This window comes from Myotis lucifugus, unplaced genomic scaffold, assembly GCF_000147115.1.
Source record: "Myotis lucifugus unplaced genomic scaffold, Myoluc2.0 scaffold_18, whole genome shotgun sequence".
NCBI classification, from domain to species: domain Eukaryota; kingdom Metazoa; phylum Chordata; class Mammalia; order Chiroptera; family Vespertilionidae; genus Myotis; species Myotis lucifugus.
The window spans coordinates 8577551-8604123 of record NW_005871066.1 but is presented as its reverse complement, the minus strand read 5'-3'; the positions used below and the strand labels follow the sequence as shown (position 1 = coordinate 8604123).

The 26573-nt window shown below is 37.4% G+C and overlaps 1 protein-coding gene across 2 annotated transcripts in view; it reads right to left on the bottom strand.

The window, feature by feature from the left end:
* The window catches only part of COG5 (component of oligomeric golgi complex 5), a 172125-nt gene that overhangs the window by 79822 nt on the left and 65730 nt on the right, over nt 1–26573 (bottom strand). For both annotated transcript variants that reach the window (XM_006085383.3, XM_023751073.1), the window contains exons 7-8: nt 16603–16733; nt 9798–9963 (exon numbers count right to left, since the gene is read on the bottom strand). In XM_006085383.3, the coding sequence (XP_006085445.1) occupies nt 9798–9963; nt 16603–16733 (297 nt within the window). The remainder of the gene's footprint in view (nt 1–9797; nt 9964–16602; nt 16734–26573) is intronic.

The window sequence follows — 26573 nt, the reverse complement described above, 5'->3', positions numbered from 1 at the left end:
GAACAATCTGGCATACACCACAGTAACCAAGTGATTTCATTTAGCATCAGCAATTATGAGAGAGACTAACATAATTTTGGTGCTTCCTGATATGATGTAATGGGGAATACACATCACCACCTTACCAGTTTGTTTACCCTAAATGTAATCATGAAGAAACAGTCAGTTAAATCCAGACAAATCCAGATTGTGGGGCTCTCCAAACATGTTAATACCATAAAGGACAAAAAAAGGCAGTGAAGTTGTTTCTGATTAAAAGAGAGTTAAACAGACAAGATAACCAATAGAAAAGCATAATGCCTCATTGGTTCAAGTTGGTGGGAAGATAGTTATAAAAATATTTTTGAGAACAACTGAAAAATGTTGAATATAAATTACATATTAAATAATATTAATGTATCTGTTAAATTTCTTGAGATTGATATCTAAGAATGTTACTGTATGTACTACACACACAACTATTTGTACAGGTTTAAAATGTTTCAACATAAAAAGAAGGAATTTTAGTCTCCAATTGAAAAGTATAAATTTCAATCCAAACTAAGCTTAAAAAACAAGAGCTCATCAGCGATTAGTCTATCCTACATTTACGGAGGGAAAAACAAAACAAAACAGAGGCTGTGTTTGTAGGCTACTTTATCTTTTAAACCATGTACCTTTAGTAAGGATATGCTTTGATAATATCTACTCTGATCATTGAAAAGTAATAAAAAAGAGAAACATGTAGAAAAGAGATACTGCTTAAAAACATAATTCCTGTTTGAAATCTAGGTCTAATTAATCTTTAAAATCATTTGCACTGTTTTGCAAAGAATATTAAGGAAAAACATAAAAGGAATAGAGAGATAATACTGAAACAATCTGTCTCATGTTATATAGAATATAAAGTTGTAATAGTGAGGAAAGGCTATATAGTATCTTTGTGAAAATGAAAACTACTAGCCGAAACCGGTTTGGCTCAGTGGATGGAGCGTCGGCCTACGGACTGAAAGGTCCCAGGTTCAATTCCGGTCAAGGGCATGTACTTGGGTTGCGGGCACATCCCCAGTGGGAGATGTGCAGGAGGCAGCTGATCGATGTTTCTAACTCTCTATCTCTCTCCCTTCCTCTCTGTAAAAAATCAATAAAATATATTTAAAAAAAAAAGAAAAGAAAATGAAAACTACTAATCAAATTCAAGGACTATGTACAACTTGGTTTTATTATAAAGAAATATGGAATGCATCAACTCATTACTCTCAAAATAAATACCAGCAGAAATACAAGAAGATACTATTTTCTGCTCATATTTACTTTGGAGAAACAGATACAGAAAAACAAGATCATAGTCACAGGCCTGATTACTTCTAGAGACTTTATTTTTCTTACTTATAACTTCGTACCTAAAGATTTTTATTCTCATAAGCTAAATACTTCTCGTTGAAGATATAAATATGATAGAAATAATCAATGAACATAGACAGCCATGTAAAAGAAGAAAGAATAATTAAGACAAAAACAAAAGCCATTATTAGTTAGCTTGGGAGGACTCATGAAACAAAATAAATAATGTCATAAACTAAGTTTTATTAAAGTGGTAGGAGAAACTGAGAAATTCTCAAAGAAACAACACGTAAGAGTAATTTCCAGTTATAGTGGAATAAAATCATTTTCCTACTCTCATCCCTTGAAAGACAATGAAAATAAGAACACAAAGTATAGCAAAACGTCAACTTAAAAAACAAAACAAAAAACCAACAACAAATTAAAACTTCAACCGTGAGATTATGAAGCATGTATCCCAAATGCTGTAGGTAAATCACAATGAGCAAGGGACCAGATAGCTGACATCTGAGGCCATTAACAAAGAACAAATTGTTCTTAAAATCAACTGTAAGAATTTTGAATCCAATGATTCTTTGCTTAGAGTTGAGATGGATAGACATGGATGGTCTAGCGAAGAAGTTAGTAATGTGTTCATGTTGCAGAGTGGCAAAGAAGGAAAAGCTGAAAGAGAAATTAGTATAATAAAATGAAAATGACATTGTATAATAATTAGCTCTCTAGCTTGGGGAGACTATTAGAGGTAAAATGAGGTGAAAAAAGAAAGAAGCCCTAGCCAGTTTGGCTCAGTGGATAGAGCATCGGCTGGCAGACTGAAGGGAACTGGGTTCAATTCCTGTCAAGGGCACATACCTCAGTTGTAGGCTTGATCCCTGGCCTGATTGGGGGGGTGGGGGCGTGGGGGCAGGGGAGGCAACCAACCGATATGTCTCTCTCACATTGATGTTTCTCTCTTACTGTCTCTACCCCTCCCTTCCACTCTCTCTAAAAATCAAGGGGAAAATATCCTTGAGTGAGGATAAAAAAAATAAAAAATAAAAAAAAGGAAAGAAAAGCAGAGAATATGAGATTTCCATACAAAAATTGCTTAAAGGCTTTACTGGGATTCACACTAAGTTCCAGAATAGACAAAAATTTGAGAAAAGAAGTATTACCAAGGTAGAAATAAATAAAAATTGATGTATTATTGCTAAGAGAGTAATTTTAAAAATAGAGTCAGGAAAATGGCCGGCATGGTTCAGTGGTTGAGTGTCAACCTATGAACCAGGAGGTCACGGTTTGATTCCTGGTCAGGGCATATGCCTGGGTTGAGGGCTAGATCCCCAGTGTGAGGTGTGCAGGAAGCAGTCGATCAATGATTCTCATCATTGATATTTCTATCTCTCCCTCTCCCTTCCTCTCTGAAATCAATAAAAATATATTTTAAAAAATAGTCAGGAGGCTATTAAGGAAGTGGGGCCTATGCACATCTTGTGCTTCAGTACTTAAAAAGTACTAGTACTTGTGCTAGTAAGTTGCTAAACATTTTGCTAAACTCAGCTCAAGATGGAGTCATAAACATCCTGAAATAACAACTGCCCTAGGACCTTATATCAGGGATTCTCAACTGTGTGCAGCAAGAGGCATGCTGGTGTGCCGAGAGAATTTTTAAGACGTGCAATAACCACACTATTTAGTCAGGGCCGTGGACCTCATTTCCCTTAGATTGTCCAATAAAAATATGACGACAGCCAACACAACAGCCATCTGGTGTGAACGAATCAAAATTATACCGTTTTTTGTCAGAACAGCAAAAAATATATTTTGTGTGTGCCACAGAATTTTTGGTAACTAGTTTATGTGTGCTATGAGATGAAAAAGTTGAAAATCACTGCTGTACACAATTCACCATAGCTAAGATCTGGAAACAGCCTAAGTGCCCATCAGTAGATGAATGAATCAGAAAACTGTGGTACATCTACACGATGGAATACTATGCTGCTGTAAAAAAGAAGGAACTCTTACCATTTGCAACAGCATGGATGGAACTGGAGAGCATTATGCTAAGTGAAACAAGCCAGTCAATGAAGGAAAAATACCACATGATCTCACTCATTCATGGATAATAAAGACCATTACAAACTTTTGAACAATAATAGATACAGAGGCAGAGCTGCCTCAAACTGATTGTCAAACTGCAGTGGGAAGGCCAGGGAGGGTTGGGGGACAGGAAGGAGGGGAGTAAGAGATCAACCGAAGGACTTGTATGCATCCATATAACCATAACTAATGGACATAAGACACTGGGGGGTAAGGGAGGGCAGGGGTTTGTCAAGGGCGGGGGGGGGGAAAAGGACACTTATGTAATACCCTTTGTAATACTTTTAGCGAAAAAAAAAAAAAGAAAATCACTGCTGTATATGAATTTTACTTCCTTCCTTGCAGTTTTTGCCTCCCTTTTTGCATATTGAAACTAATCAATTCCCTTTAACCTAGCCAGCAACCCTTCATTTGCATGAATTATATTTTGTGATGGTTGTCTTTAAAAGAGGGATAAACATCTTTCTTTGTTCTCTCCAGAGCACAGTTTGGATTGCTACCTAAACCTGCATCTCTGGGTTTAAAATCCTTTAACACCCCAAATAAACTTTTAATTTGTTTTACAGCCTCAAATTTTTACTGGTTAATACCAAACAACAAACCTAATTCAAAGTTATGGACTGTCCCAGGTCTCTTCCTACAACCATTCCCATACTATTCTTCAAGGAACAAGCAGTGCCTTCCAAGGATGAACAGTAATTAGAAACAAAGCGACATGAAACCTAACACATATATTGGGGTGGAGAAGGGCAGAGGAAATAAATAAAGGAAAAAGTGATGATAAACATAGGTTACAAAAAAAAAAAAAAAAAAAACACCTCCAAAGGAAACAACAGGAAGGGTTACTTTATTTTCCACTGTCTCAAAGTAATTAGAGAAAACATTCTCAGTATGAATATAGAACAAAGGTTAAGACCACATTAGAAAAAAAATTAATAATGATCAAGGGTGAAAACACAATCAGACATGGGAAATAGGCAGGAGGAAACCATACAAAATTAAATAAAATACAAAGATATAAAATATAATTAAGATACTAAAAATGGAAAATATTTATGCTATGTACATAAAGTTCCTAAAAAGAAAAACAATATGAAATGTACAACTGAGGTAAGCTTTTCTATAAAAGAGAAAATATTCAAACTCAGAAAAAACAGATGTAACATTCAATCTCAAAATATATCCTAAAAAATGACTGAACATTAAAAGTAAAGAAAGAACCATTCAGACATCAAAGAAAAAATAAGTGAGCTATGTGAGCCGTAAAATTCTGATTGGCAATTCCATTTCTGGTTCCACATGTAAGGAGCTTGGAAGTACCACTCTGTCTTAACAACAAAGAAAAAGCTGAACTCAGTGAAAAATCAACAACTCTTCTTGGACCCATAAGAGAGGGGAAGACATATGGCAAACCACTGTCCCCCAAATCAGGAAGACCTATAAGCAAATACAGGGAGTTGCTGCGTTACAAAGCAGAGCCTCCCTAGCAGAAACCTCTGAGGGAACCAGTACCATGGCAGGAAAACCAGAATGGTAGTTGGTGAATTGCTAGAGGCTCAGTGTGGACAATTCTGAGAGTTATAAACTCCAGAGGGACCCTACAGTATTGAGGTTTACCTTCAGGAGCCTGAGTAGGTTACCACAGTAAATAGTGGAGAAAAATCCCCTTATGCTTCCAGAGGAGGAAAGGAAAAAGAATCATTTTGAAATGTGCCAGAGCACTCTGTCCTTAACAAGGCCTGCTCTCAGGAGAAACAAATTAACCAAAGCCTTATCTGCCGGAATATTACCAGAGACTAACTGACCTGAGGAACCGTAATATCCACCGTAATATCCAACTCCAGCCCACCCAAAGGAGAAAATAATGTATGTAAGCTCTTGTGAAGTTCGCAGAAGAAAGGTCATAGGCTCACTAAAAGAATGGGGCCTAATAATAGCTCTATAGAATGCTTTCCCTCCCCACATATCTTACCACCATGTTAAAGGCCTCTTTACAACAATTCCTTTTACCAAGAAAAAATTACAAGGCATTTTAAAAGGCGAAAAACACAATCTGAAGAAACAGAGCAAGCATCAGAACCAGACATGGCAGGGATGTTGGAATTATCAGACCAAGCATGAATAAGCTAAGGGCTCTAACAAACAAAGTAGACAGCATGCAAGAACAGATGAGCAATTTAAGCAAGCAGATGAAAATGCTAAGAAAAAATGCTAAGAAATGCTAGAGATAAAATACACTGTAACAGAAATGAAGCATGTCTTTGATGGGCTTATTGGTAGAATAAAGACAGCTGAGGAAAGAATCTTTGAGGTGAGGATATAGCAATAAAATCCTCAAAAACTAAAGGAAAGAGAATAAACACTGGAAAAAAAAAAAAAAACAGAACAAAACAACCAAGGACAGTGGGACAACTACAAATGGTGTAAAATACCAGAAGAAGAAAGAAAGGAACAGAAGAAATATTTGATATAACAATGACTAAGAATTTCCCTGCTCAGCCCACATGGCTCAATGGTTGAGCATTAAACAATGAACCAAGAGGTCCCATTTCAATTCCAGGTCAGGGCACATGCCCAAGTTGCTGGCTCGATGCCCAGTAGGGGGCATGCAGGAGGCAGCCAAAACTTGGAAGCAAACAAGAGGTGGATGGACATGTTGGTACCTTCTTACAATGAAATATTCATCAGCACTAAAAACAAACAAACCAAAAAAAAAAAGAGCTATCAAGCCATGACTAGACATGAAAGAATCTTAAATGTATATTACTAAGTGGAAGAAGCCAACCTGAAATGACTGTATACTATATATTATATAATTTCAACTATATGACATTCTGGGAAAGGCAAAACTATGGAAACAATAAAAAGATCAGTGGTTACCAGGGATTAGAGTGGTTGAGATGAACAAAGGGTTTCTTAGGGCAGTGAAAATATTCTATGACATTACCAGTATAATGGATATATGACATTATACATTTGTCCAAACTCATAGAATGTACACTACCATGAGTGTACCCTAATGTAAACTATGGAGTTTGGGTAATTTTGATGTGTCAATATTATTTCATCCTTGGTAACAAATGGACCATCCTAGTGGGAGATGTTGATAACAGGGAAGGCTATGCATGTACTATTATAAAGACTGTGGTATATGGGAAATCTCTGCTACCTTCTTCTTAATTTTGCTCTGACCTAAAACTACTCTAAAAAAATTAAGTCTTAAAAAATAAAATGTTAAGGATTAAAAAGGAATGAATAAATAAAATTCCCTGTATACCCCTCCCTTCTTGGTCCCATTTTCCCTGCTCTCTCCCCAGAGCTAATGCTATTTTGAATTTGAATTATTACAAAGCATATATTTATACTTTTACTACATACTAGAGGCCCGGTGCATGATATTCCTGCACTGGGGGGGGGAGGGGAGAAGGGGGTCCCTCAACCCAGCCTGCACCCTCTTGCAGTCCGGGAGCCCTCGAAGGGTGTCCGGGAGCCCTCAGGGGTGTCCGACTGCCGGCTTAGCGCTGCCGCAGAGGTGGGAGAGGCTCCCGCCACCACTGCTGTGCCGGGCTCAGGGCTTCTGGCTAAGCAGCACTCCCCCTGTGGGATCACACTGATCACCAGGGGGCAGCTCCTGCATTGAGCATCTGCCTCCTGGTGGTCAGGGCGTGTCATAGCAACTGGTGGTTTCGCCATTTGGTCGATTTGCATATTAGCCTTTTATTATATAAGATTTACATATATAAAACAATGTATAGATAGCATAGTCTATTATGTTCTTAAGCTTGAAATATCTTCATACTATATATCTCTTCCTGTAACTTGCTCTTTACATAATGGTTTTGAGTATTATCTATATTTGGAAATTTATTAGCTTAAATATCACACAGTAGTCTACTTAATAAATAAACCAGTTTATTTATTTTTCTATTGAAGGAAAGTTGTTTTCACTGTTTCACTACTGTTATTCACAATAGCGTAATAAAAATTCTTGGCCCAGACTGGGTAGCTCAGTTGGTTAGAGCATCATCCTGATATACCAAGGTTGCAGGTTCAATCCCCAGTCAGGGCACATACAAGAATCAACCAATGAATGCATAAACAAGTGGAACAACAAATCAATATTTTTCTCTCTCACTCTCTCTCCCTCCCACCTTCCTCTCTCTCTAAAATCAATAAATAAAGATAAAAAATAAAAATAAATTCTTATACATATATACCATAGTTTCTCTAGGGTATGATCTTTAAGAGAAATAATAAAATCATATGGTATAGACATTTTAAACCTTACAGATCAATTTGATACAATTGAGTAAAGTGGTTGAACCATTTCATTCTCCTACAATTAAGAGTACAAGAGTTTGTGATCTCATCCAACACTTAGTTCTGTCTTAGTTTTTGCCAATCTCACAACTGAGAAATAGTATCTTATTTAATTTGCATTTCCCCAATAATTATTTCATCCTCCAAAAAGAGACTGAACATTTTTTACATCTACCACATCTATTAGATATGTTCTTCTTTAAATTGCCTATTCATAGTCTTTATCTGTTTTTCCATTTGAGTTGTTTATCTTATTTGTATTAAGTTATAAACTTCTAAATATCTCACAGGTAACATTTTCCCCTTAAGTTGTATTAATGTTATATTTAATTTTGAAAACCATCTTAAAACATATAGAAAATTTAGAAAACATAGTAAAAAGAAAGTTGTTTTCCCTGAATCATTTGTGAATAACATATTGACATGATGCCCAACACCTTTGAATGCAATGCTTTAATGCAATGCATTTCCAAAGCCCAAGAACATTCTACTACATAATATTAATATCAGAAACAAGATCAGGGAATTAACATTAATATTGCCAATGTAACATTTTTAAAAATAAAAGTGATTATTCTTTTTAAAAATATAAAGAATTGATGCTTAAGGTTTCTACATTAAATCACAGTATTCACTCTTTAACAGAAGATAATAAGGGTTTAAAACTCTTTATTCTTTTAACAAAAGGGCGTACATTAGGATTGACAGCATGTGAATAACTGCTTTTATTTTTCCCCCTTATTTTTTTACAACACAAAAGGACTGAGATTAAACTGCTCCTGAAAATTTAAACATTAGATCAACCTTTCTGAGAATAATTGCTGGGAAAAACTGAGTGAAATCTCCTTTGGCAATTTCTGTTCAAAGCTCTCCTAAAATAGTCTTAATACAGATCTATTCAGAGGCTAGTGCTAACCTTCAAAAACCCATTTATGATATAAAATTTTTTTAGCTCTTTGTATCTAGTGTAATTATTTATGAGGTTATGTTTATAGCAAATATAATAATGGCTGCCAATAACAATTTTTTACTGTTAGCCATGTATCAAGAACTCTGTTATTAATTTTACATGTTATTCTTTAGGACAACTCTAAGTAGCTTCTTCAATAGAAAAAGAAAATCTGGAGAGAGTACATATAGACACCACTTTGGGGAACTTTTCTGCAGTCTGAGGAAATAAAATGGAGTAGTAAAGCTGAAGAAACAGAGTCAAGATAGATTTGTTTGATGGTCATTAAGCAGAAGATACACTAGCATGATTATCTGTGATGGAAAAGACATGTACAAAAGGAAAAACTGATGAAGTGGCAGAGAGAAGAGATCTACTAAAGCAATGCCCTTGAATAATGGGATCTAACACAAAAGTGGAGTACTTGGTCTTTGCTAGGAGCAGACAGTTCATCCATATTAATAGGAGAGAAGAAGGAATAGAAGGAGAAAAATGCAGAATTGGGGTTACTTAGATCAGTGAGAGGTACACATAACATGTAGTCTTTCCTATCTATGAAGTGTGTTATATAGATGAATGTCATTATCAGGGGCAATGTAGTGCTACTCCTCTCCACCTTGAGTCTCCCTATCTCCAGTTTTCTTTAGATTTTGTTCTAGTTGTAATGTTCCCAAAAGTTGTGTGTGTGTTTTTCAGTTTCTATCTTCACCATTATTGCTCCTGAATACCAGAATTATCATAAGGAAAGCCCAAAAAGCTAAGGTAGAGATGGCATTTCCTTAAAAAACTATTTTTCTGTCTCAATAAGAAGTACATGTGAGAATAGGGATTTTAGAGAAAAAAATATGTTCCTTTTTTGTTCTTGCATCTGCTTCCTCTGAACTAAATGAAGTCACAGTTTATAGATTTTTATCTAGAAGTTCTGAATATACCAATTGGCCAGTTTAACTCAAAACTGATTACACAAAAATGTTATAAATAAATTCTGAAGCATAATTTCTCTCATTTTCTGTCTACTAAAAAATGAGTCATTAAATTACTTTGAAACTTGAGTATTTCATATACTATTCAAAGGACTTCTTGGTTATAAATAAATAAAGAAGTTAAATATAAACCAAATCCTTACCTCTCACTGCTGACTGGGAAGGCTGAGTCAAAACTTTGATGTCTAACGCATTATTGATACTTTCTTCTATAGAGGCACAATATCCATCCACGACACTGGTAATGGTATTCTTCAAAGTTCCAAGATTATGGAAAACCTGAAGAGCTGTTCCGACTTGGGTTGGATTCTTTTAAAAGGTGGGGGGTGGGTAGAGTGGAAATGGATATATAAATAGAAAAACAAACAGAAAATATATAAATATACCACTTTTAGAGGTACTTGAGCAGTTACTACAATATTTTCCAATTATCAAAGACAAGCACAAAGACAATGCATTTGGAATAAATATTATGTTTAGTTATTATTTATTTCATAAAAGACAAAGTTAAATATTCTTTATATTAGGTCAACCCTTTCGCTTTTCCTCCTCCTTTAAATGATAAGATCAGAAGTTTGTTATATTGTTAGATTGTATTTAAAATTTACCATCAATTCCTATGCAGAGAGCCATCTGGAAGTAACAACAATTCATCATGATACAACTGACATTAAAACATCTCCAGATACACCAAGTTTTGTACATGGGAAATATTCTCTGACAATTGTAATAGATCTCAAAGCAGGCAGACTAAACACATTTGAAAAATACCATGCTAGAAAGAGATATACTTCTACTGCAAAGGCAGCAATGTTTCCAGACAATGTCTTCTCTTTAAGTGAGGCAGTCAATATTCTAAGAATAATTTTTCTACAAAGTGTCACTGTGACCTTCAACAAATCATTTAACCTTACAGGAAATTACCCAGCTTCATAAATTGTAATATAAAATATAATGAAGACCATGTAATAAGAGTAGAAAGGATAATTTCATCAGTAGATCAAGATAGACTTCTGCTTCAAAAGCATTTCAGAAGATGGCACAATCAATTTATTAAACTAAAATTATTTCACCTGGTTTGGAAATAAATATGATGTAATTTTTCTTTCTTTTTCAAGGTCTTAGTAACATTACATAGAGGAAAATAAAATCCCACAAGAACATACTGAAAAAATTATCATAGTTGTTTAAGATCCCTAAAAAAGCTTGCCAAAACAGGAACACTGTAACCAAAGCAACAGCTGGCACTGAGCTAATGGAACAGATATATCTGTAGACTACTGTAAAGATTGATCCAAGAAACAGCAAGCAATATTCTAGCATTTACTAGGCTATAGGCTAAAATGAAATTAGCTTTGTGAGCATAAACACAGCATTAAGTCAAAAGTCTGACAGGATTTTAAACAGCTTAACATCACTGAAATTAGAAATGCAGAGATAGAATTTGACTTAACTGGAAATAAAATGCAAAAATTACATAAATGTACAAGACCAGGATTCCACTGTAGATGATATATTAAAAGTCTGAGACCTGGCTGGGACGGCTCAGTTGGTTGGAGCATCGTCCGTGCACCCAAGGATCACGGGTTTGATTCCCAGTCAGGGCACATTCCTGGGTTGTGGGTTCAGTCCCATGTCAGGGTGTGTGCAGGAGGCAATCGATAGATGTTTCTCTTTCACATTGATGTTGCTCTCTCTCCCTCTCCTTTCCACTCTCTCTAAAATTAATTAAAAAGAAATCAAAAATGTATCATTGGGTGAGGATTAAAAAAGAATTCTGAAAGGATTGTATAATCCTTGTATCACAAAGACTAACAATCACATTTTACTTATTCTCCTAACAAAATATTTCTTCAGCAGTTAAATTATTTTTCTTTAGGTTTCATATATAAGAAAAGAAATACATGCTGAGGAAAGGAAAATGACAAATATATAAATTTTGCTGATGCTATTCTGCTGTTATAGTCCATGCAACATTCCACAAAAATGACTTGGTTTACAAAGCTTTATGCACTAATATAAAGTCTGAGTTGATTTCAATTGATTTTAACTGGAAAAACAAGCAAAGATTAAGAAATTTTACTTCCAAAACAATGTACTTATTTCTTCTAAAACAAAATATTACAATATTTCCTGAAAGTTTGCTGCCATTTTATATTCAATTAAAACAAACAACAAGGAACTCTAGAGTCAAATAAAAAAGATGGGGGACGTGGGGAAGGAGAGGCAGAAATTATCAACAGGTCCCCCACTTGGCTTCCCCCAAGACAGAGGCGTTATAGTGACAAAGATGCAAAGTCACTAAGCAAAAATTCAAAGAACAGTTATCTCTCACTATTTAGATAATCCCTACTACTAAAAAAAAAAGAAAGAAAGAAAAAGAAAGCATAAGAAGGATACAGATTTTTAACAAAAAGCAGGTCAATTCTTTAAACCACTCTCAGTAGAATGCATATTAAATAAAATTAGGCTGACTTTCAGGTGAATTTTAAGACTAAAAAGCACAGCCCCTAATGATGCACAATAATTGAGAAAGTTTAAAATCCAAATATTTTGTTTATCAAGAGTGGTATTAATAAACTCATAACACCTTATACATAACAGGCATATGTCAGGACAAAATATTTAAGACTATAAATCTGTGTGCATACATCACAATATGATACATACATGACAGGCCTAAAACACTAAAAACTTAATGGAGCTGCATGGGAGATTACATGTAGTAAAGGAAGAAAGAATCACATTAAATAATGTAATTTAAAAGCAAGAATTATATTAGCTGTCTTGGTTTCGATTCAGAGCTCACCAGTGGCTTTTCTGATTCAGGAACATGAAGCTATTAATGCTTGATATGTACTTCTCAGCTAACCTAATGTGATTATTTCAGAACCTGTTAACAATCAGCAGTCAACAGTACATAACCCAAATGAAATTAAGAGAGTAAGCAGGATATTTAATAGCATAATATGATCTTATCAACCAAAAATCAGCTTTATTCTAGTTCGTTTTAAAGAGAAGCAGAAAAAAATGAAGAGCTGTAGTAAGGCTAGGAGGAAAGGAGAGAGAAAAAAGGAAGAAGAGGATAATTAAGAAAGTGAACATGGTTTGGAAGAAGAAGGGTCTACAGAAAAGAAGTGATAACACAGAGAGACCCTAAGAAAGTGGAGAAGAGAGCAAAGGAATAATCAATATGGAGGGGGGAAAAGATTATATTAACTTCCAAATTTCTTTTTTTTTTTTAAATCCTCACCTAAGGATATGGTGGGGTTTGTTTTTTTTTTCCTCAATTGATTTTTATTTATTTATTTTTTTAATATTTTTTTTATTGATTTCAGAGAGGAAGGGAGAGGGAGATAGAATCATCAATGATGAGAGAGAATCACTGATCGGCTGCCTCCTGCATGCCCCCTACTGGGGATTGAGCCCGCAACTCAGGAATGTGCCCTTGACCAGAATCAAACCTGGGACCCTTCAGTCCACAGGCCGACGCTCTATCCACTGAGCCAAACCTGCCAGGGCTCAACTGATTTTTAGAGAGAGGAAGGTTGTAGGGGTGGTGAGAGAGAAAAAGAGAGAGAGAGAAGAAGAGAAAGAGAAACATCGATGTGAGAGAGAAACATCAATTGGTTGCCTCCCATACTCTTCCAAAGCGGGGATTGAACCTGAAACCTAGGTATGTGCCCTTACCTGAAATGGAACCCTCAACCTTTTGTTGTATGGGATCTCATCATATTGGGTTATATTAGGTAATATTTCAAGGACACCAAAATGTGTTCAATAATAAAATGAATTTTATAGGACAATGAAACTAATCATGAAACATTAAGTCAAGCCCCAAATCGTAATCTTTTAATATAAAATTTTGAGTTAAATATATACACATGGCTTATTTTTAAAATTCTAGTCATTCCATGCTTTACCAAAAATATTACAGCAAGAATAACTAGTTAATCCCCTCTTGTTTCTTATTAGTAAAAACCTAATTTTCTTCAGGGGTGGAAATGTGCACTGCCCCAGGCAATGGCTCATCAATAGCCTAAGCCAGTGGTTGGCAAACTGCAGCTTGCAAGCCACATGCGGCTCTTTGGCCCCTTGAGTGTGGCTCTTCCACAAAATACCACGTGCGGGCGCGCACATACAGTGCGATTGAAACTTTGTGGCCCATGCGCAGAAGTCGGTATTTTGTGGAAGAGCCGCAGTTTGCCGACCACTGGCCTAAGCCAACGTTGACAATTCTGCTCATTTTTGCTACATACTTGCTTTCACAGTCCTCCTGACAACTGGGGTGACACTATGACCCACATGTGGCCAACGAGACATAAGGACAGCTCTGTTGACAATTTTAGAAAAGGTTTTTGTAACACTGCCTTCTGGCTGGCCCCTGGCACAGCCCCATCTCCACACCTTGAATATGAACATAATATCTAGGGGTGCGACAGTTATCTTGTGACTAAGACATGACAAGTTAAGAGGACACTAAGGATGACAGAGTGGAAAGAAAGACCCGAATCCTTGTTGAATAACAATGTTGCCACCACCCACATCTAAATGTCTACTTGGTTAAGCCACTGTTAGTCTAGCTCAGGGGTCCTCAAACTTTTTAAACAGGGGGCCAGTTCACTGTCCCTCAGACCGTTGGAGGGCCGGACTATAGTTTAAAAAAAAACTATGAACAAATTCCTATGCACACTGCACATATCTTATTTTGAAGTAAAAAAACAAAACGGGAACAAATACAATATTTGTATTTGCATGTGGCCCCGCGGGCCGTAGTTTGAGGACCCCTGCTCTAGCTTCTTGCTACAACTCTAGCAGTCTCATCCAGCACCAAACTGATTGAAATACAATATATAAAAATTCATGAGTCCATAATAACACTTTTAAAAAATGAAAGAAAACAAAAGAGAAAAAATAATGCCTCATTTGCTACTACTGGATGTGACTATTATATCAACTCATTACTCTGTAAATTGGTAATGAAAGTGCGAAATTTATTTATTTATTTATTTATATTTATCTTATTTTTTCCATCACCATTTATCCTCTCTATGCTCTCTTCTACCTCCACACATCCCTCTCCCCACTCAATCACCACATTGTTGTCCATGTCCGTAAGTTCTTTTTTTGTCTCAATCCCTCCACTATCCCCCCAACACCCCCCCCCCTACACACACACACACACAACCAGAACTGTCTGCCTGTTCTCTAACTATGGGTCTGTCTCTATTTTGCTTGGTAGTTCAGTTTGTTCATTAAATTCCACATATGAGTGAAATCATATGGTACTTGTCTTTCTCTGACTGGCTTATTTCACTTAGCATATGTTCTCCAAGTGCATCCATGCCATCACAAAGGATAAAAATTTCCTCCTTTTTATGGCAGTGTAATATTTCATTGTATAAATGTACCACAGCTTTTTTATCCACTCATCTATGATGGATACTTGGGCTGCTTCCAAATCTTAACTATTATAAATTATTTAAACTCTCAGCATCCTCACTTTTGATAGAGAAATAATAATAACTGCAATGAACACAGAGGTACATATATTCTTTTGAATTAGTGTTTATTAGGGTTTATTTCTGGGCTCTCTTTTCTATTCCATTGATCTATATGTCTGTTTTTATGCCAGTACCATGCTGTTTTGATTACTGTGGCCTTGTAGTATAGTTTGATATGATTCCTCCAACTTTGTTCTTCTTTCTCAAGATCCCTGTTGCTATTTGGGGTCTTTTGTGGTCCCAAAATTTTGAAATAATTGTTCTAGTTCTGTGTAATACAGCATTGGTATCTTGATAGGAATTGCATTTAATCTGTAGATTGCTTTGGGTAGTATAAACATTTTAATGAAAGTGCAAATTTTAATATTTATCCATAATATTTTAAAACTGCATTCAGGGTAACCAAGTATCCTTAGTTGATGAGTGAAAATTACTTTTTACAAAAGAATCACAGCTAATGATTAGAGGGATAATAAAAACTGAAAATCACTCTTTTTATGATCTCTGATAAAAAATAAAGTAAAATAAAATAAATGGATGAAAAAGGAAAAAGGGGTAAGAAGTACAAATTGATAGATACACAACATCATGGAGATGTAAAGTACAGCCTAGAGAATATAGTCAATAATATTCTAATAAGTATGCATGATGTCAGATGGGTACTAGATTTATTGGGGAGATCACTTTGTAAGTTATATAAATGTCTAATCATTGGGTTGTACACCTGAAACTAATATAATATTGTACATCAACTCTAATTTAAAAAATAAAAAATAATTAAAATGGGAAAAATTATTTAAACTCTCAACGTCCTCATTTTTTATATAGAAATAATAACAACAACCACCTTATTGGGCTGCTGAAAGGCTGAAATGAATAGCAGTACTTTGAACAAAGCAAGCATATTCCTTTGTTGAACCCTCCCCAATACAGCCTCCAGAGGTAGGTTGTTGCCATATCTGGGTTTCCATTAACACCTCTCAATCCAGATATTAACTATCCATTTACATATACACATTACATAAAAATATTCTTTGTACTAGAGACCCACGGTCCCTAGCGGCTGCCAGCTGCCAGCTGAGTACTTCCTCCCTTCCCCCGGCCGCCTGCCACCACCAGGGGTCTCCCTCCCTTCCCCTGGCCCTGCCCCCTGGTTGAACTCCCGAAGGAACTCCTGGTCCAGTGGACAATTTGCATACTACGCTTTTATTGTATAGGATTATATACATTTTATGTTATAAATCTTAGAAAATCTATTTTTAGAATTAAATAATGATACCAAATAACTTTTCCCTGTACTTACTTTATGCTCTATTCTCCAAATCAAATTATAGTTCTTCAGTGATAAAATGAAAACATATTACTTTGGTAATCGCAAAGTTAAATGTTAATCTGTATTATGACATATTTTCCACATTACGAAGGCGATAGATACTTTTATTACCTGAGTCTCCACACCCTGCTCCAGGAGGCGCTTGGCTTGATTTTCCACTTCAAGTCGAGCTCTTGCAATAAAAAGTAGATCATTTTCTATTACTTCAATTCCAGAAAGATCTATTCCTTGAGAAAGATAATCTATTTAAAAAAACACACACATTTAAATATTTCAATGTCAGATACATATCAAAATATCAAAGCGTCATGTCTAACTTGTTCTAAGGACTATAAATTTGCTGCTGCACACTACTCCATTTCAAAATCTGTATTCTAAAATATATGTATTTTTAAAAATATCCAAACCTTTTCTGCTCAATAAATAACTTTATTCCAGAGCCAAAGGTTCCAAATAAGAGAGTTAGTAAAGCAAGAGTAGAAATTATGATTATCATAAATTCAAAGTAATGTGAACAGATTATATAAAAAGTAGTGTCATATTTATCTTAATGCAAATAAATAACCTGATGATCTTTAAAAATTTTCAATTTGCAAGACTGCTTTAAAAAAGTACTCTATAATAAGATAGCATTTGAAATAAATGTCCAACATTTGGAGAATGATTAACAAATTATGAAAAAAACTTAGCATGCTTCCCGTTTACAGGATTCGTGTAGTTCTAATAGTTACTTATACTAAAAAAAATTTCATATTACTGAGTGAAAAAAAATTACAAAGAGAACTTAATGCTATATACTATAAACTTTATTTATAGTATATATACAAAGCAAGAAGTGTGAAAATATATATACCAAAATGTTCATAAAAATTGTCTCTGCATATTTAGTTTGAAATTTTTATTATTAAATTTTTTGGCTTAATCTTAACATATGTAAGGTAACTAAAATGCTACAAATAAAGGTCAAAGTTTCATTAAGTATCTTGGACACCATTCTAAAATTCTTATTTTCTACTTTATTAAGATAAATTATTTATAACAAAATTGATTTATATAGATGACTTTGTTTTCTAGGTACTCAATAAAATATCAAATGTGTTTTTCACTGCATTCTCTTAATTAGAATTTTTAAATTTTAAGTCATTAAAATAATCCCTAACTCCTACATATTATCCGATCTTATTTAAACTGGGTCACAACTACTACCTAGGTGAAACTACATTAAAGCATCCAGTATAATACAAACTGCTTAGCAGCACTTGAATGTCTGCTGATTGAACACCTTATAGTTAGTTCTACCCAAGAGGACAAAAGGAAATAACATAGTAGTTATTGTTAACTGTACTTTAACCATGACAATTTTTTTAAAAAAATGTATATATCTAAAGGGACATCTGCCTTACCACAGTGGCAAGAAAATACCTATAAATCATTTGGGTTCATAATTTACTCTCTAGGTGATCATAGTTAAGTGATATAGTTTCATTTGGCCTCATTGTTTAAAATCTATAGTGCCAATATAGTGTACAGCTGTGCAAATTGTCCACTGTACAGTTTATATGAACTACATGACAATAGTACCCCTTGCAGTTGTGGTGCCACTCAGCAACCCTTCTCACACATGTAATTGCAGAGGGAGAAATCATATTCCTATGACGTGACCAAACCTGGTTGGTTTAAGAATTTTCATGTAAACCAAGATAAACCAGTCATTGTGTTACTGAACTCAAAGGGTTCACTGCTTGGAGTGTTCTACTCAAGAAAAAGACATGGTTATTGGTATGTAGTTTTATTTACTTGCAGCAAGTAGTAAAGGAGACGGGATTCACATCCAAAGCTCTGTCTCCTGGAAGGGAAGCTTAGCCATTGCTTCTATACACTGTTTGGTTAATTACATGCTGATTTCTTCTTTGTAACTGACTAAACTTACTTTCCCATCAAGCTCATCAGGTGACAGCTGCATCTGCAAACTAACTGCTCCATTTTAACGTATGGCAAGAATAGCACTTAGTAAAAACAGCCCAGACCTTGAGATTCTTGCCCTAGCTAACAATAGTCTTCTATCTTCAACCATTCCTTGAATTTCTAAAAATAAAAATAAAAATAAATACCTTGGGATCCTTAACCTTAAAACAGCACACTCAAAAATAGTACCTTTCAGAATACCTAGTTTGCTTAAACTAGCTTAAGTTGATGTCTAGTATTGACATATAAAACTAATTTCAAATGAATAACCAGTGTTTGAGAGGCTAAATATCTTGCACAATAAAATTACGTTGCAGAAAACTAAAACAAACTCATAAATACAGGGAACAGATTGGCGGTTAGAGAGGAAGGAGGTTGGGAGGTAGGCAAAATGGATGAAGGGGGTCTACTTGGGGGTGAGCACTTTGTGCTGTATACCGATGTTAAATTAGTAATCAGAAATATATTGTTTTATATAAGGTGCTCAATATATCACATATTTATATAGACCAGCAATTTCCAACCTTTTTCATCACATGGCACATATAAACTAATTACTAAAATTCTGAGGCACATCAAAAAAATATATTTTGCTGATCTGACAAAAAATAGGCATACTTTAGACTGATTTATATGAAAAAAAAGTAGTAATTACCTACCCTTTTTGTTCCAAAGTTACTTTTTTTAAAAATTTGATTTTAGAGAGGGTGGAAGAGTGAGGGGGGAGAGAAGGGGAAAGAGAGAGAAACATTGATGTGAGAGAGATATATCTATTGGTTGCCTCCCATATGCACCCTGACTGGGAATCAAACCCATAACCTTTTGGTGCCCAGGACAATGCTCCAACCAACTGAGCCACACTAGCCAGAGTCAAAGTAACTTTTTAAAAAATTAGGTGCTTATACTTGTACTAGAGGCCCAGTGCACAAAAATTTGTGCACTGGGGGCGGGGGGGGGGGGAGTCCCTCAGCCCAGCCTGTGCCCTCACAGTCTGGGACCCCTCGGGGGATGACCATCTGCTGGCTGAGGCCTGCTACCCAGGGAATTGGGCCTAAGCTGGCAATCAGACATCCCTCTGGCAGCCTGGCAGCCCTCGGGGGATGCCCACTTGCCAGCAGGGAGCAGACCTAAGCTGCAGTCGGACATCCTTAGCGCTGCTGAGGAGGCAGGAGAGGCTCCCACCACCACCGCTGTACTGGCTTGTGGATGAGCAGAGCTCCCCGCTGTGAGACCACCAGAGGGCAGCTCCTGCATTGAGCGTCTGCCCCCTGGTGGTCAGTGTGTGTCATAGTGACCAGTCATTCCCAGTCTTTCTGCTGTTAGGGTCAGTTTGCATATTACCCTTTTACTATATAGGATAGAGGCCTGGTGCAGGGGTGGGGGCTGGCTGGTTTGCCCTGAAGGGTGTCCCGGATCAGGGTGGGGGTCCTGCTTGGGTGCCTGGCCAGCCTGGATGACGGGCTGATGGCTGTTTGCAGCTGGTCACACCCCTTCAGGGTGGGGGTCCCCAATGGGGTGCCTGGCCAGTCTGGGTGAGGGGCTGAGGGCCGTTTTCAGAATGGCGGGTGACTGAAGCTCCCAACCTCTCCTTTTTTTTTTTTTTTATTCTGGGATTTATTTACCTTCTATGGCTGTCACTGGAGCCGAGAGCCGGCTTTAGCTCTGAGGCTCAGCTCTAGCTCTGAGACCTCGGCTGCTGAAAGCAGGTATCTGGGCTTTGTTTATCTTCTATAATTAAAACACTGTTGCAACTCCAGCTCTGAGGCCCGGCTGGCTGAAAGGTTTCTGGGAATTGTTTAGCTTCTAAAATTGCAACATAGTTGCTTAGAGTGCAGCTCAGAGCTGGGCGGCGGCAGGTGGGGAACCTTGGCTTCCTCCATCACTGGAGCAAGCAAGCCTCCTGTTCGCTTCAGCTGCCTGGCTGCCGGCTGCCATCTTGGTTGGCAGTTAATTTGCATATCGCCCTGATTAGCCAATGGGAAGCGTGTCGGAGGTATGGTTAATTACCATGTTTGTCTATTATTAGATAGGATTGCCTTTCAGTCATCTCCGTGGTCTTGTCTTCCTATGCCCATCCCTTACATATTACAGTTTCTCAGGTGTCATTCCTATTTCCACCCCCTTTGGGGGATCCAACTTCATATCTCTTCATATTCGATTGCCATCTGTGTGTGGCAACTCTCAAATCTGTATTTTCTGCCCCCTTTTTTTGTTCTCTTAGAATCTCTCCTCAAATGCACATATACAGTTCCCCATTACATACCTACACTTGGGTGTCCAACAAGCACCTCAAATTCAACACATTCCAACATACATTTAGAATCATCCTACACAATACCATTCCTCCTACGAGCCATAAATCAGTGAGCAGCCCTACCATCTGCTGTACTGGTCAAGATAGCCCTATTCCTCTCACCAAATCTCACTGCTTCCATATCTCTTTAAAATGGGTCTTACTACTTTGTTTCATCCTCAATATTCCAGTAATTCTTACCATGATCAACTCTTGCCTAATATACTAGGTTTCTGTGTCTCTAACTATGCTCCCAACTTTCTAATCCATTTGACATTGCTGTCAGAGTGATCTTTCTAAAATGCAAGTGATCACATTGCTCTCTTACTGAAGGGCTGTACTGGAGTCATCATTGCCCTCCTGTAAAAATTCAAATTCTCTGACATAGTTTGCATGACCATTGGCCCTATCTCTTAATAATTCCGTTTCCTTTTCCCTTGTCTTCTGTACCTCAAACTCCTTCTAGGAAAGGCTGTTTCTTTTGTCTGGTATACTTTCATCAATCTGGACCAGCACCCATTCCCTTGATCTGACTAATATCTGAGTATCATTCATATCTCAGTTTGTCTACTTCCTCTGAAAGCTTTCCCTAAGTATTTGTCCAGATTACTGCCCTTATGATTTCATAGCTCCTCATATTTGACCCTTAGTATTGCACTTACTCTACCATCAATGATGTATTTGTCTCTCACTAAACCAAAAACTTATTTATCAGTTTCACTAGCACCTTAGCTACTATCTGACACACAGAATTACTGAATAAATATTTGTTAAATGACTGAGTCATCAGACTTTCCTATGGTGAATTTAATATTATTTAAAATAACCTCCAGAATAAGTCATGTCTTCACAACATAAAAGTGAATAAGAATTACAGCTAAAAACACAAGAGTCAAATCTACCATACAATACAGTACATTCAAAAGATATAAATGACAGTAACTTTAAAAATTCCATAGTTTTTAAATAGTACTCTTATGAGAGTTCCTGTGTGTAGTATCATTAATGAAGATCTGAGAAATAATAGAGAATTAACCAAGATGAGACTGGGAAAGTGGGTAGGCTAGGTTACATATTAGCAAAATGACTCCCTGAACATCAGCAACACCATGTGTTTCATACTCTGTCTCAGCAAATACATGATTATATGGTAAATCAAAGAATCTTCCAAGACAAATGAAACTGAGTCAAAACCTAACATGTTAAATTTAATATTTTCCCAGAGCAATTTCTCAGGTAACAAATCATGATAACACTTCCATTCTCCTTTATAAAGCTAGTGAAAACAATTATATTTTTAACTTACCTGAAGCACCTTCATTATATCACATGCTCAAAAAAAAAAGATCATAATTGCACAGTACAAATTTTAATTCTACCAATTGTAAGATTTCATATGATTCAACAAATTTAAATATTCAACACAGCTATTATGATACTGACACAGTTTCTTTATTCTAGGCTCAAATACTCTCAAATTCAAGTGTAATGATTTTAAACATGCATTTAAGAACATTAAATTATTGTATTCTGAATACTTCCAGGTCATTCAGAGCACCTTTCTCCAATTTTGAAAATTTTTGAGTTATACTATACATACCTAAAACATCCCATTCAGAACTAATTTTAGAAATTTACTCAAATAAATAAAATACTCATTAATGATGCCATTGAGTGTTCATCAAAAGGAGGAAAAGGAAAATTCAAGAGTAAAAGACCATTATAAAACTAATCAAATGAGACAAAAGCAAGCAATTAAAATACAAGACACAAACCACTGCCAACTTGTAGTAGATGTGATTGCAAAAGAATAATTGCACCTAACAAAATATGTAGTCTTAACACAGAGTATAAATAACTATGATATAGCCACTTAAGAGAACAACCTAACATAAATACAGTCTTTAAAAGCTTAAAATTATTTCAAATTTGAATTTAACATAGAAAATTACATGAAATCTGGAAAATAAAATCTACAGATGGAAGTTTAGTACTGTGTGTTTTACCTCTGGGAGTTGCAGGCTGCACCATGATTCTATTCTTACATTATAAATCTGTTGTGTGGGGAGCGGGGGAGGAATAACTGTGTTACAGGGGGGGGGGGGGGAAGGATAGAACAAATTGCTGTAAGAACATGTAGTTTTTTAATGTGTCTTAATCTTTACAAGTAACCTTATTCTTTAAAGTTTCTTATTTATATAAATGCACTCATCTATATTTAGAACACTGAATGCCCTTCGTGTTTCTTAGTATAAGAATGATCCAGAGAAGTCACTGCTACTTAATTCACATTACTGCTTTCTTGAAACCCATACTATCATAAGAAAAATGAGGAAAGGATTCTTTTGTATTTTTGCCTTCCCCATCATAAACCAAAACACCAATGCAAAGCATAAACCACTACATCGAGGAGAGGAGAGAAGAGGGACTGTTGGAACAGCAGCTGTGTTGAAGCTCAGAAAGGACATGCGTTGGCAGATTTGTGAGGCGATGCCTGCAACACAATGTGCCTACAGATACTCTGACTCCTAAATTTTAAAGAGTCTGTACTTGATGTTTGCCTTTTAGAGAACTATCTCTCTCCCTGCCACAGAATATTTTTTATTGAGATGTCCCAATTCATCAGTCTTAGTATGTTGCCACTGGGTGGAGGGATGTTAATTTATGAAATGAAGAAAAATATGGTCAAGATTAACTCAGAAATGAGTAGGTATCATATAAACACCTCATACCTATGTACTTTACTTCAGTTTAAAGCATTCTCTTTTCATTTAGAATTTAAACTCAACTGAAAGTACTTAACAGGTGTAAATGAACTTTGAGGAGTACAAAAGCAGAAATTCACATAGCAGGCTTAGATGTAAATAAAACAATATGTATACATTTACACTTGACACAGAATGAAAGGTGGACAAATACTGAAGATCTTAATAGGTTTTTGGAGGGGATACATAGGAAGCAAAAACTTGACAAAGTTCAAGCCTCTATTTTTTCTTTTTTTCCTATTTTTTAACATTTATAATTAACTCCTTTTTTAATTATAATTAACATAGTTTATTTTCATGTGTACAACACAGTGATTCAACATTAATAGACCTTACAAAGTGAACACTACAATAAGTCTAGTAAACATCTATCACCATAAAAAGTTACTATGTTATTTACTTTACTAAAGGCCCGGTGCACGAAATTCATGCACTCAGGGATCCTTCAGTCCAGCCTGCGCCCTCTTGCATTCCGGGACCCCTCGGAGAATGTCCAACTGACATTAGTAATTTCTACATATTTGCCCTGGCCAGGTAGCTCAGTTGGTTATAGTGCTGCCCTGATATGCCAAGGTTGTGGGTTTGATCCCTGGTCAGGGCACATACAAGAATCAACCAATGAATGCACAAATAAGTGAAAGAACAAATTTCTCTCTGTCTCTCCCTAAAATCAATTTTTTAAAAATTTAATGTCAACATATTTTTATATATCAAGTGAAAATAAGTCAAAGATAAAGACACACAAAACACATTTTTTTTACAAAAGCAAATAGAATTTGTTGCCAGTAAGCCTGAAATACAAGAAAAAGTCAAATCTCTTCAGGCTGGAAAAGAATCTCTGATGTACAAAAAGAAATGAAATGTCAGAAAGAGTAAGTATGTGCATAAATATAAAATATTTTAAAGTCTTTTTAAAAAATATATATTTTATTGATTTTTTACAGAGAGGAAGGCAGAGAGCCAGAGAGCCAGAAACATCGATGAGAGAGAAACATCGATCAGTGCCTCCTGCACATCTCCCACTGGGGATGTGCCTGCAACTCAGGTACATGCCCCTGACCAGAATCGAACCTGGGACCCCTCAGTCCACAGGCCGACGCTCCATCCACTGAGCCAAACCGGCTCCGGCATAAATATAAAATTTTTATCTGCTATAACTAGGAGCCCAGCCTCACCTCCACCCAGGGTGCCCTCAGATAACACCTGGGACTCTACAGCCATCTCTGCCAGAACCTACTACCTCAGCTGTGGTCCCACAAACTCTGAGTCTCCAGCCACCCAGGGCACAGGCTCCTGTGAGTTCCGAAGCACACTCCCCTCTGACCAGCCCAACGCTTTAGCCCACGGCACTGCAACTACATGAGCAGCAAACAAGTGAGCAGCCCGCTCCTGTCCAAGGAGCAAGAGCCCACCCCAGGCTGAAAAGCAGCAGCCTCACGTGGCCTGCCCCTGTCCAAGGAGCAGCAGCTGTGTGAGCAGCCTGCTAGCCCGTCCAAGGAACAGCAACCACGCTGCAGCCCGCCCCCATCTGAGGAGCAGCAGCCACACGAACAGCCCACCTATGACTGAGGAGCAGCAGCCCTGCACAGCGTGCTCCCATCTGAGGAGCAGCAGCTGTGTGAGCAACCTGCCCCATCCGAGGAGCAGCAGCTGTGTGAGCAGGTTGCCCTGGTCCAAGAAGCAGCAGCCACCTGAGCAGCCCGCCCCTGTCCAAGGAGCAGCAGTTCTGTGAGCAGCCCACCACCGTCCAGGGAGCAGCAGCCACCCAAGCAGCCCGTCCCGGTCTGAGGAGCAGCAGCCACACAAGCAGACCGCCCACGTCCGAGGAGTGGGAGCCCTTCGCAGCCTGCACTGGTCCGAGGAGCAGCAGCCACACGCAGCCCACACCCGTAGACGTGCAGCAGCCAGGTGAGCGGCCCACCCGTATCTGAGGAGCAACAGCCGCACGTGCAGCTCACTCCTGTCCAAAGAGCAGCAGCTGCACAAGCAGCCCGCCCACGTCCGAGGAGCAGCAGCCCTGCGAGCAACCTGCCCCTGTCCAAGGAGCAGTAGCCACACAAGCAGCCCGCTCCTGTCCGAGAAGCAGCAGCTGCGTGCAGCCCGGCCCCATTCGAGGAGCAGCAGACTCATGACCAGCCCACCCCTGTCCGAGGAGCAGCAGCCTCATGACCAGCCCACCCCTGTCTGAGGAGCAGCAGCTGTGAGAGCAGCCTCCCCCTATTAGCCAGAGGAGCCACCACTGCTGTGAACAACACTCACCAGAGGAGCCGCTGCCAACTGAAGAGCAGCCACTGCTGCAACTGCCCAAGGAGCAACTGCAGCCCAAGGAGCCACTGCCACCCAAGGAGCAGCCCCTGCACGACTCGACATCTAGATCCATCAGTGAGATTAAAAATGGGTAAACAAAGAAACCCCCAAAGGAAAGAAAATTAGGAATCGCCAGAAAAGCAGCTAAGTGAAACAGAGGCATGCAAAATCTCAGACATATGCCGAAGCAATTTCTTCACTAATACAGCTCCTAGGGCAATGGAAACTTAAGAGAAAATAAACAAATGGGACTACATCAAAATAAAAAGCTTTTGCACAGCAAAAGAAACCATCAACAAAAGAACACGAAAGCCCATTGCATGGGAGAACATATTTGCCAATGTTATCACCGATAAGGGTTTAATCTCCAACATTTACAGGGAACTCATACAACTTAACAAAAGGGAGATAAACAACCCAATCAAAAAAATGGGCAACGGACCTAAATAGATACTTTTCGAAAGAAGACAGAAGGAAGGCCAAGAGATATATGAAAACATGCTCAAAGTCACCAATTATCTGAGAGATGCAAATCAAAAGGACAATGAGGTACCATCTCACACCTGTCGGAATGGCTATCATCAACAAATCAACAAACGACAAGTGCTGGTGAGGATGCGGAGAAAAAGGAACCCTCGTGCACTGCTAGTGGGAATGCAGGCTGGTGCAGTCACTGTGGAGAACAGTATGGAGTTTCCTCAAAAAACTAAAAATGGAACTCCCATTTGACCCAGTGATCCCACTTCTAGGAG